At 70.3% G+C, this 10,388-nt stretch overlaps 1 protein-coding gene across 2 annotated transcripts; it reads right to left on the bottom strand.

The window, feature by feature from the left end:
- Positions 1-383: 383 nt before the first annotated feature.
- On the bottom strand, positions 384-9,857 carry LMTK1 (lemur tail kinase 1). Of its 2 annotated transcripts, none has more exons than XM_086623902.1 (13): positions 9,732-9,857; positions 8,444-8,585; positions 7,521-7,600; positions 7,271-7,389; positions 6,718-6,805; positions 6,414-6,547; positions 5,624-5,708; positions 4,801-4,922; positions 4,473-4,622; positions 1,224-4,368; positions 941-1,088; positions 624-851; positions 384-412 (listed from the first exon to the last, which is right to left on the bottom strand). In XM_086623902.1, the coding sequence occupies exons 1-13, from the start codon at positions 9,774-9,776 to the stop codon at positions 384-386; spliced, it is 4,515 nt and encodes a 1,504-aa protein (XP_086480028.1). In that variant the 5' UTR covers positions 9,777-9,857. The 2 variants fall into 2 exon arrangements, with proteins under 2 accessions (XP_086480028.1, XP_086480027.1); XM_086623901.1 differs by having other exon boundaries at positions 624-872.
- Positions 9,858-10,388: the final 531 nt, after the last annotated feature.

Below are 10,388 nucleotides of genomic sequence, written 5' to 3' on the forward strand. Positions count from 1 at the left end.
AAGAAGCCAAGGGGGGGACTTCACTGGGGGGGGGGGGGGAGACACTCCGCAAATGTTAGCAAGGTCAGGGCACTACCCTTTAAATGCTCTAATTTATATATATATATATGTCTATATATATATATATGTGTCTATTTATACGTGCACACGCACCTGCACACGCACACGCACCCGCACACGCACGGCCGTCACCCACCGCCTGGCCCCGGGCCCCACTGGCCCCGTCCCCACTCGCAGCAGCAAACGAGCTCCTTCTTCCGATAAAATCTGCCTAAAAAATCCAGAGCGCAGTCTGGGAGCCCACGGCCGGACCCCGCTGCCCCATGCCGGTGCCGGTGCCAGTGCCGGTGCCGGGGCGATGCCCGGCCGGCATCCCGGCTGCCTCACTCCCGGTCGCCGTCTTCACTGCTGCCTGCAAGGAGCAGAGCGGTGGCATGAGCGCAGCCCGATGCTCCCGCGGGACACCCGGCCCTTCCGACGGGGTGACCATCCCCGTGGGGCACACGGGCAGGGTGTCCCGCTCACCCACTGTGGCTGGCACAGGGGATGGCAGCTCTTCGGACCCCCCCTGGGGGTGGCGGGGGTCCTGGCCACCAGCAGAGCAACGTGCCAGGAGGACTTACCTCCTATGGAGTCCATGTCCGAGTCGGAGACGTGGGTGATGGAGAACCGGGACACCGGGGCGGGTGAGACTGTGAACCGGGAGAACTGGATGGGCAGCACCTGCTTCTGCACTGGCACCAGCGCGGGCACAGCTGGGCTGGGCTCCGCCGGTGTCCCCGTCAGCGACGCCATCAGGGACGGCTTCACTGGCATGAGCGGGAAGTCGTCGTCCCACTCGAAGCCGCCGCCTGCGATAGGGAGCGAGGGGGCTGAGCCCACGGGGGGCATCACCCCCGGCTGCCCCGCCGCGGCCCCCGCCGCCCCCCCGGCCACTCACTCTCTTCCGAGGCGTTCCCGTCCGACGAGTCGTCCGAGGTGCTGAGCCTGTCCGCCGCGCTGGGGGGGCTGCCAGCAGCGGGGGGCTGCCCCGAAGGCTGGGGGGGCTCCGGGAAGCCCGGCTCAGCCAGCTCCCGCGTGGGGCTTTCCTAAGGGGAGACGGGTGGGAGGGGACCCTCGCTGGAGCCTCACCCGGGGACGGCTCCTGCCACCGGTCCCTGGCATCCAAAAACACCACGGGGCCATGCCCAGCACCCAGCTCTGCCCGTCCCCTGGTCACCCACCTGGTCAAAGAGGTAGATGGTAACATCATCGTAGAAGGAGACAGCCTTCTTCTTGCGCTCCAGGTCCTCGCAGAAGGCCTCGGAGAGCAGGCTGGGCATCTTGAGGAGGCTGCGCAGGTTCCGGCCGCTCTGGCTCTCGGCCACCACGATGGGCACGGCCACCGGCTCCTCCTCGCTCTCCTCGCTCTGCTCCTGGATGTTGTAGCAGCGCAGTTCCTCGTCCGACTCGTCGCTGTCGTCTGTGTCCTCCTCCTCCTCCTCCGGCTCCTCGCGGCGCTCGGGGGCAGCCGGCCGCGGCTCCCGGGCGGACGGCAGCGGGGAGAGGCCTGGGGGTGACTGATCCCCTGGTAGCAGCGTGCTGGGACCCCCTGGCGCATCGCCCACCTGTGTGCCCTCCAGGGGCAGCCCCAGTTCCCCAAGCCCCGGCGTGGGGGGCACAGTCTGTTTGCCCCCGACCGCAGCTCCCCCAAGTCCAGGGACACCCTCGGGCGCACAGATCCCTCCGACGGACACCGGCTCCCCAGGGGCTGGCGGCACCGGGGTCAAGAAGAAAGTCTTGGGTGGCACAGAGCCAGGGGGACAGGCATCTCTGTCCGGGCACAGGGAGCTGCCCAGCACCGGCCCCGTGCCGGCAGGTCGCCCATCGGCGCCAGACCCCTGCCCCGTGGGGCTGCCCGGGGTACTCCCGGACTCTGCCCGCCTCCAGTCCCCCGCCGAAACGTCCACCGCCACCGTAACACCGGGTGCTACCGGGGGGCTGCCAGGTGCTCCCGGGGGGTGCAGCGGGTCCTCTCCTGGCACAGGGGCTCGCCCCAGGTCCTGCACGGGGGGTCGGGGACCCTCCTCTGCCTCTGGGGTCCGGGACCCGTCGCTGTCCTCCCCGTCCTTGGGGCCGCGCTCGGCCTCGGCGTCGTAGTCGGAAAAGTAGGCAGAGTCGCGGTAGGGGTTCTTCTCGGCGAGGCTGTGCAGCTCGGCCCCCAGGGAGGGGGAGAGCCACGTTTCGGGGGCCGGACCCTCATCCTCGCCCCCCGGCAGCCCCGGAGGTGGCTTCCCCAGCTGGCTGAAGGGCTCCGGCTCTCGGGGCTCGTGGGGCTCTTTGAGGACGAACTCGGGGGACTCGTTGTTCTCGGTGTCGTAGCCGCTGTCGAGGGCCTTGGGCTGCCCGGTGGGCACGAAGGCGGTGGGGCTGAAGACCTCGCAGGAGCTGGCGGTGGAGGGGATGTCCAGTGACTCCAGGGAGTCTGGAGTCCCCACCTGCTTCTGCAACGACTTGAGCGACGGGGCCACCTCCGCCCGCTCCACGTAGTCCCCGGAGAAGTCGGTGAAGACGCCGGAGGTCAGCTCCCCCGTGTCCTCATCGCTCCCCTCGTCCGCGCTGGGGAAGCTGGCACTGGAGAAGGTCTTGTCCGGTGTCCGATCCGCATCCCTGGCGGCACACGCAGTGCTCTCAGCGGCAGCCTCCCCCGGCATCGGCACCTCGGAGGCCTCCGGCGCAGGCTGGGCACCACCTACACCAGGCTCAGTGGGGGGGCCGGGGTTCGGGGTGGCAGTGCCAGCCATGGGGGGAGGCTCCCCCAGCCCCAGTGTGGCTGCAGCGTGGGGCGGCGGGCTGCGGGCAGGGCTGCTCCCCTCCACGCTCTCGTCCGGGTGGGCATCATGCTGGGCCCCCGCTCCGGCTGGTGGGGCCGTGCCCAGGCCCCATGGCGTGGTGGGGCTGCCAGCCAGCGCTGCTGCCTGCGAGCGGCCCGAGGTTGATGAGTCACGGCCGTGCCAGGCCTGGCGCTGCGGGGATGGCGAGCGGCACGGGGAGGAGGAGCCGCCAGCCACGCCGGGGGACTGATCCTGCCGCAGGCGGTGGAAGTCGTGGCCCAGCGGGGACCCCCCGAGCTGGGGCTGGCCGCGTGGCACGGTGCCCAGCGGCTTGGCCATGAGCCCCCGGAAGGTGATCATGCGGCGGTAGCACCAGCTGTCGCCAGCCGGAGGCTCGCGGGACGCCGGGCTGCCGCTGCCGATGTTGTTGTTGGAGGAGCTGTTGGAGGCCCAGGGATGCCGCTGAGCTGGGGGGCTCGTGCCCCGCGGGCAGGGGAGACCGGGGGGGCTGTCCGTGCCCAGCTCCAGCGCCACACAGTCCGGTCGGGCCCCGCTCTGCCCCGGCGGCCGCCCCGCCGGCGGGGCTGCCTGCAGCTCCCCGTACCCCCGCGGGCTGTAGGTGCCGTTCACCGACGGCGAGACGCCCAGCGGGTCGGCGAAGACGCTGGGCTGGAAGCCGGGGACGGGCCAGTCCTGGCTGCCCCGCTGGGCGGGCTCCTCCTCCAGCAGGTACCCCTCGGCCCCGTGGCTGGGTGACGGCTCGTAGCCCCGCGGCTCCTGCCCCGGGCAGGGGTAGGGGTAGTACTCGGCACACTCCCAGGAGCCCTCGCCCGCCGGCGCGTGGCCCAGCAGCGGCTCCATGCTGAGGGAGACGGTGGGGCTGCTGTCGGAGTCGTAGGCACCACTGCCGCGGGCGCCCGGGGCTCTCCAGCAGGACGGGGGGTGCGGGGACCCTCGCTCGCCCGCGGGGCTGTAGGCGCACATGGCGTAGTCCAGCTCGGCGCCGCCTTCCCCGGGCCCCTCGATGCGGATGTAGTACTCGCTGCCAAGCGAGGGGCTGTGGGCGCCCAGGATGGGCACCACGCCGGGCGCCGGCGGGCCGGGGCAGCCCGCCGCCTTGCACTCGTAGCAGGAGGGCGAGACCCCCAGGCTGAGGTGCCCCGCGGTCGCGGCGGGGTAGTAGAGGTCGTGGTAGCGGGCGGCACTGCTGGGGCTCAGGGACCCCAGGGGCGCTTGGAAGTGCTCCGTCTTGGTGTGCTCCCACTTGTACTCAAAATTGAGGCCGTGGCTGGTCTCCATGACGGTGAGGATGTCGTCCCCGTCCGAGGGGAAGCCGTCGGCCGAGAACTGCTCCAGCAGCGGGAAGGAGGAGAGCTCGGCGCCGTGGGGGCCGGCGCCGGCGCTGCCGTTGGGCTTCATGGAGTTCCAGCGCTTCTCGAACTCCTCCTCCGCCTCCGTCGCCCCTTTGGCGCAGAGGTAGGAGAGCAGCAGGTGCACCTCCTCCGCCGTCGGGCGCTGCTCCGGCTGCAGCCAGCAGAACTGCATCACCTCGTACCTGCCGCGGCGAGGGGCGGGGGTCAGCCGCGGCCCCCTGCCCGCCGCGGCACGGCGAGAGGGGGGCGAGGGCAGGACGCGGCCGCGGTCGCCCCGGGGCCTCACCAGCGCTCCGACAGCGAGAGCTTCAGCTGGGGCTTGGGCAGCTTGAGCTGCTGCTCCTTGATGGCGTAGGCGAGCACTTGCCGGTCGGAGTAGTGGTCGTAGGGCTGGCTGCCCAGCTCGAACAGCTCCCAGATGGTGACACCCAGCGACCTGCGGGCACGGCGGGATGCTGGGGGGCATGGAGGGACCCCCCCATCCCGCTACTGGCTGGCAGCCCCAAAAACAACCCACCCGCTGCATCCCACTGATGCTGCCCGACACCCCCCGGCCACCAGCCCATGCGGTGCCCAGCCACAGCCCCCCTGGAGCCCCTGCAGACCCCGCTCACCAGACGTTGCTGGACTTGGTCTGGTCCACGATGAGCAGGTTGCCGTGCACCTCGTCGATGAGCTCGGGCGCGATCCAGCGCAGTGGCACCCACAGCTGGTCGGCCGTCACGAAGTAGTCGTCCTGCCAAGTATGCAGGGTCAGGACGAGAAGAGAACGTCAAACCTTCGCGTCAGGGACCGGCCACGCCGCGGCAAGAGCTGTCCCCCCCCCTGCCCACCCCCAGCCACCCCAGCTCCCCAATCCCCCCTTCAGCTCCTGCTCTGCCCGCTCCGCCCCAGTCCCCCCTGCATGCTCCCCCAGCATCTTCCCGTCCTCACTCCCCACCCCAGCCCTGCTGGGAGCCGCGGGCAGCCAAGGGCAGGCAGGACGGACGGACGGGCGGCCAGACAGCCCCCAGGCCGATGTGCCACAGGGGCTCAGCCCTGGCAGAGGGGCATGTCCAGGCCAGCCCAGGCAGCAACAGGGACCCCTGGCACCACACTCTGCTGGGCAGCGGGGTCAGGGTGCTCAAAGTGGGGAACAAATCCCCACTTTGTGCTCAGAAGGAGCTGCCGGCCCCGGGGGGGACAAGTCTTAGGGGGGGGCAGCAGCCTGGTCCTGGGGCACAGAGAGTCCCTTGCAGGGCAGTCTGCGGGACAGCACCCCCCACCCCACCCCACCCCACTGCCCTGGCACAGCCCAGGGGCCGGGGAGCTGCCCCGCACTGCTGGGGAGGGGAGATGCAGGGGGGAAGGTTCAATGCACCATGTGCGTGCGTGTGTGCCTGCTGGGGGGTCCCTGCACGCAGCCCCCAGCCCCCCCGTCCCCCAAACCAGCCTTACTTTGTACTTGCAGTGCGACAGCCCGTAGTCCCCGATCTTGACGGTCAGGTCGGCGGTGAGCAGGCAGTTCCGCAGGGCCAGGTCGCTGCCAAGCAAACCCCGGCACTGTCACCACTGCCGCAAGGGTCGGGGGTCACCCACCGCCCAGGGGTGAGGGTCTGTGCCCAGGGACCCCCCCGGGCAGTGCCGCGGCTGGCAGGCTGGCGGTGGGAGCGGGATGGCTGTGCCAGCGATCTCGCTGCCGAACGCTGGGCGTGCCGATAACCAGCCACCAAATGCACAGCAGGAATGCCTGCGCGGCTCCAGCTGCGCCTCCGTCCGTCCATCCGTCCATCCGTCACACGCTGAGCCAAGCAGAAAGGAGGTGTCCCCGGGCAACGTGAGCCCTGGCACGGGGCCGGGCTCCCAGGCAGCTGCTCCAGCCCTGGAGAGGTCACGCAGACGGGGGCACACGCGAGACCCCTGGTGCGGCAGGGCCCACTGAGGCCGGGATGCCCATAGGGAAGTCCCTCTCCAGCACAGTCGGAGACCCCACATCCCCCTGACTGCAGCGCTGGGCACCCTCCTGGAGCCCAGCTCAGGTAGGGACAGTCCGGTGGCCCCCGTCGGCAGCGCACCCCCTCCTCAACAAAATCACTGATGCTGGAGTCTCCGTCTGCAACTCACTCAGCACCAGGATATTGTTGGGCAAGAGGAGCAACGGTGGGGCGGGAATGTTGGCATCCTGGGCACCCCACACGCCAGCCCCCCAACCTGCCCCCAGCCCCCCCAGGGCACCAGGCCAGCCTACCTGTGGATGTAGTTGTTCCTGTGCAGGTGCAGGACGCCGCACGCTACCTCGCATGCCATCCTCTGCAGCGTCAGCGGGTCCGGGGTCATGGCCTCGGCCCCCCGGCAGCTCCGCAGGTACCCCTTCAGGTCACCCTGCGGGGCAGTGCCACTGTCACCCTCCCCAGCGCTCAGCTCGCCAGGAGCTCAGTCGTGCCCAGCAGGGCACAGCGCTGCCAGGCACCCTGCCCTGCCCTGTCCACAGCCCTGCCATCCCCCAGGCACCTTGGGGCACAGGACGGGGCATGGGGGACGCAGGGACTCACCAGCGGGCAGAACTCCATCACCAGCAGGTACGGGGTGACCTCGGCACACTGGGCCAGGCACTGCAGCAGGTTGGTGTGCTGGAGGGCCCTGTGTGAGGCAGAGCAACAGGGGCACATTGGCACCGTGCTGGCCGGGGCTGGGGGGGGAACGGCAGAAGCCCCTGGGAAAGCATCTCCCTGCCTCCGCTCAGCCAGCGTGGGGGCTGCCGGGAGCACCGAGCGTGGGTACCAGCATGTCCCAGCACCCTGGGACGCGCCACAAAGGGGCATTTGTTCAGCTCTACCAAGGCAGGCAGCAGCCCCATGCCCCCCCCTCGGCCCCATTCTGCCCATGACCTCACCGTGGGCCACTGCCCCCGCGCCGCGGCCAGCGGCTCCCAGCACAGCGCAGAGCCGCGCTGCCTGGAGCGCTCGGCTGGGCACCTCCACGGGGCAGCTGCGGCTCTGCTCGCCAGCCAAACATGGCACAGATGGGTCCAGGCACCATTTGCCAACATCCCCACTCCCGGCTGTGCCCGGTGCCACAGCGGCACCGTGGAGCGACCCTGCATACCTGTAGGGCTGCGCTTCCTCCAGGAACTGCATCTGGTCCTGCACGCTGGCGCTCGCCTTCAGCTCCTTCACCACCACCTGGGTGCTGCTGATGCCCGAGTTCACCTCCCCCAGGAACACCTGGGGCCAAGGACAGGCTCGTCCCCTCCATCCTCGTCGCACACCCCGTCCTCACCCCAAACACCGCCTCGCGCAGCCTGTGCCCCGCAGCCACCGGGGTGTCCCGGGGCACCCCTGCCGCGGCCGCTCACCTTGCCGAACCAGCCGTGCCCGATCTCCTTCAGGTAGAGCAGGCTCTGCCGCCCCAGGTCCGCCGACTTGAGGAGCTGCACTGTAACGGAGCACATCCAGCTGCCCGCGCGCCCTCCTGCCCGCCTGCCCACCCATCCTGCCCGCCTGCGTTACCCGCCGCTTCCAGCCAAGCCACGGTGTCCTCGCTGTGCCACCTGGTGCCAGGCCCTGCACCGCTCCAGGGGGGTCCGGAGCGGCCATCCCCAGGCACCCTGCAGCCAGGGCATCCTCCTGGCCAGGCATCCTCCCACAGTCACGCCACCCGGGGGATGCGGGGTACCGGTGCCCCCAAGTAAGGTGGTGGTGGCAAGCTGGCTCCCTGCCCCTTCTCCCCAGGGACCAGGGAGAGACAAGCCGAGCCCAGTGGGAGCTCTGGCATTTAGTCTCATCCCGGCCCCCTCCTGGCGCAGGTCCTGCCCCTCGCGCACCCGTGCCAAGGATGGGCAGCAATGGGGCCATTGTTGGGCTGCACTGCGCCGCCTCGCACCACGCCGGCCCCGCCACACTGCTGCCATTCTCCGGGCTGAGGAGCGATGCTGGGTGGGAGGGGGCCGCGGCCGGGCACCCCCCACATTCCTCTCCCACTCGCAGGCTTGTTTACACAGGACAGGGGCTCGCGGGTGCCACGGTTCGGGGTGCCCGTGTCCCATCCCACCCCAGCAGGGTGTATGCCGCACCCCCGGGCCGGTGCCACGCACGGGGCTGGGGACAGGCCACCAGGACCCCTGCACGAAGGAGCCAGGGCTCCGCAGGGGCCACCCCTCCTCAGCAGGGGGGACCCACCATCCCCACCCCATACACCCTCCCCGCAGCCCGGTGATGTGGGACCCCCCAACCACAGTGCACGGGGGTCCCGCACGGACCAGCCCCCGTCCTGGCTTACCTGAGCGCCCTGGCTGCTTGGCCATGGGCAGGGAGACCTTGGTGAGGGGCAGGACATAGACCTCGGGGCCATGCTGGGGGGCAGGCGAGCCCTGGGCCGAGAGCTCCGTCACGTAGTCATCCCCCTCGGCGTTCTCAAACTCCTGGGCCAGGGAAGCACACGGAGGGGGGCACACACGGAGCACAGACAACTGACCCCATGGGCTCCCCGCTGCCAGCAGCCTGCCCCACACACCCTTCTGCCCGCCGTCCTGACGGGCTCACCCAATAACTGACCCCCCCCATGCATGGGGACCCCGACACCGCTGGCAGACCCCCACCATGAGGACAGCCCTGGGGCAGGCACCCACTCCCCACTGCCCTGGCACCCCACCCCGTTACCTGGCTGCACTGCCTGGCTGGCCCCCGGCTCCCGAAAGCCGCCCGGGCGAGCAGGTAGGCGATGGTGAGCATCTCGCCCTGCTCCAGCCCAGCCCTGCCTCATGGTGCTGCCAACCCCGCCGGCGGCACTGCCCTGCAGCATGCCACGCACCGCAACCCGCTGGGCACAGGCAAGCGGCCGGCCCCAGCCGTGTGCCCCTAAATAACGGCTGCGGGGGCACGAGGGGGCTCATTGTTCCCCCCCGGCACGGAGAGGTGCTCCGGCTGGTGTGGGACAGTTACACAACGGCCCACCGTGTGCCCCCCCCCCCCGCCGCGCCTGACCCCCTCCCGCCGCGGGCGCCACAAGCCTCCACAAAAATCCCAGCAATTGGGGAAAAACCGTTTTCTCGGCACATTCTGTGCCTGTGAGGTCAGGGTGCCTCCCACCCCCGGGGGCGTGCGGGTGGGACCGCCGCGGCCCTTAACCATGCCGTGGCCTGGCCCCGCACGCACGGAGCCGGGAGCCCGGATGGGTCAGGATATGTCCTGCAGTGATGCTGAGCCCCGCAGCATCCAGGGGCTGTGCAGAGCAGGGAGCCTGGCTGAGTCAGGATGCATCCTGCAGGGATGCTGAGCCCCACAGTGTCCAGGCTCCCAGAGCTGGGTCAGGATAGGACCTGCAGCGATGCTGCACCCTGGCAGCACCCTGGCAGTGAGAGGGGCTGAGCTCCCCCTGAGCAACACTATCCTGAGCCGGGACACATCCTGCACCGGCGCTGGGGCTGGCCCTGGCAGCAGTGGGGGATCCTGCACCGGGATCCTCCGGGCACCTCCATCCTTTGCTGAGCTCCCGGGAGAAGCCCCCACCCCGATCCCAGGGCAGCCCTGGCCTGGGGAGACCCCAGCCCCCTCCGTCCCCAGCTCACCTTGAAGCCAATGTCCCCCTTCTTGCAGCACAGGCAGGCCAACATGAGGAAGATGAAGGTGAAGAGCCCCGAGAAGGAAACGGCCACGACAGCCAGCGAGGAGGACCAGGAGAGCTCGCTAAGGGGGGTGCCGTCTGCAGGGACACGAGGGGTACGGGCTCAGGGCAGGGGCGGGGGGCACCAGGGAGGGATGAGGCTGTGCTGGGGGGGTCCTGCCCAGGCGAGGGTCACAGGACGCAGGGGCACATCAGGGTTCACGGGGGCTTTGGCAGGGAGCAGCCAGGGCAGGTGGGGGTCCCAGCACCACCGTGCCCGCTTTGCTGGCTCAGTGGGTGGGGAGCCCAGGAGGGACAGCCTGTGCAGAGGGGAACGGGGGCACGGTCCCCGGGAACGCAGGGTGGCAGTGATACCCCGTGGAGAGAGGCAGCATCAGCTCAGGGGTCCCAGGCACTCCTACCCAGCCAAGCCCCGGCCCAGGGTTCACCCTCCGGCATGTTTGGAAGCAGCAGCAGCAGCCCCGGGCAAGGCAGTGGTGCCAGGCCGGCTGGATGCTGTGCCAGCAGAAGCTGGGATGACAGGGAGTTGGTCCCCAGTGCCTGGCACAGCCGGCTCCTGCCCTGTCCCCTCCACGGACCGCGGAGACGAGATTCCCCAAGG

This window comes from Tauraco erythrolophus, chromosome 20 (genome assembly GCF_009769465.1).
Source record: "Tauraco erythrolophus isolate bTauEry1 chromosome 20, bTauEry1.pri, whole genome shotgun sequence".
Lineage (NCBI taxonomy): Eukaryota > Metazoa > Chordata > Aves > Musophagiformes > Musophagidae > Tauraco > Tauraco erythrolophus.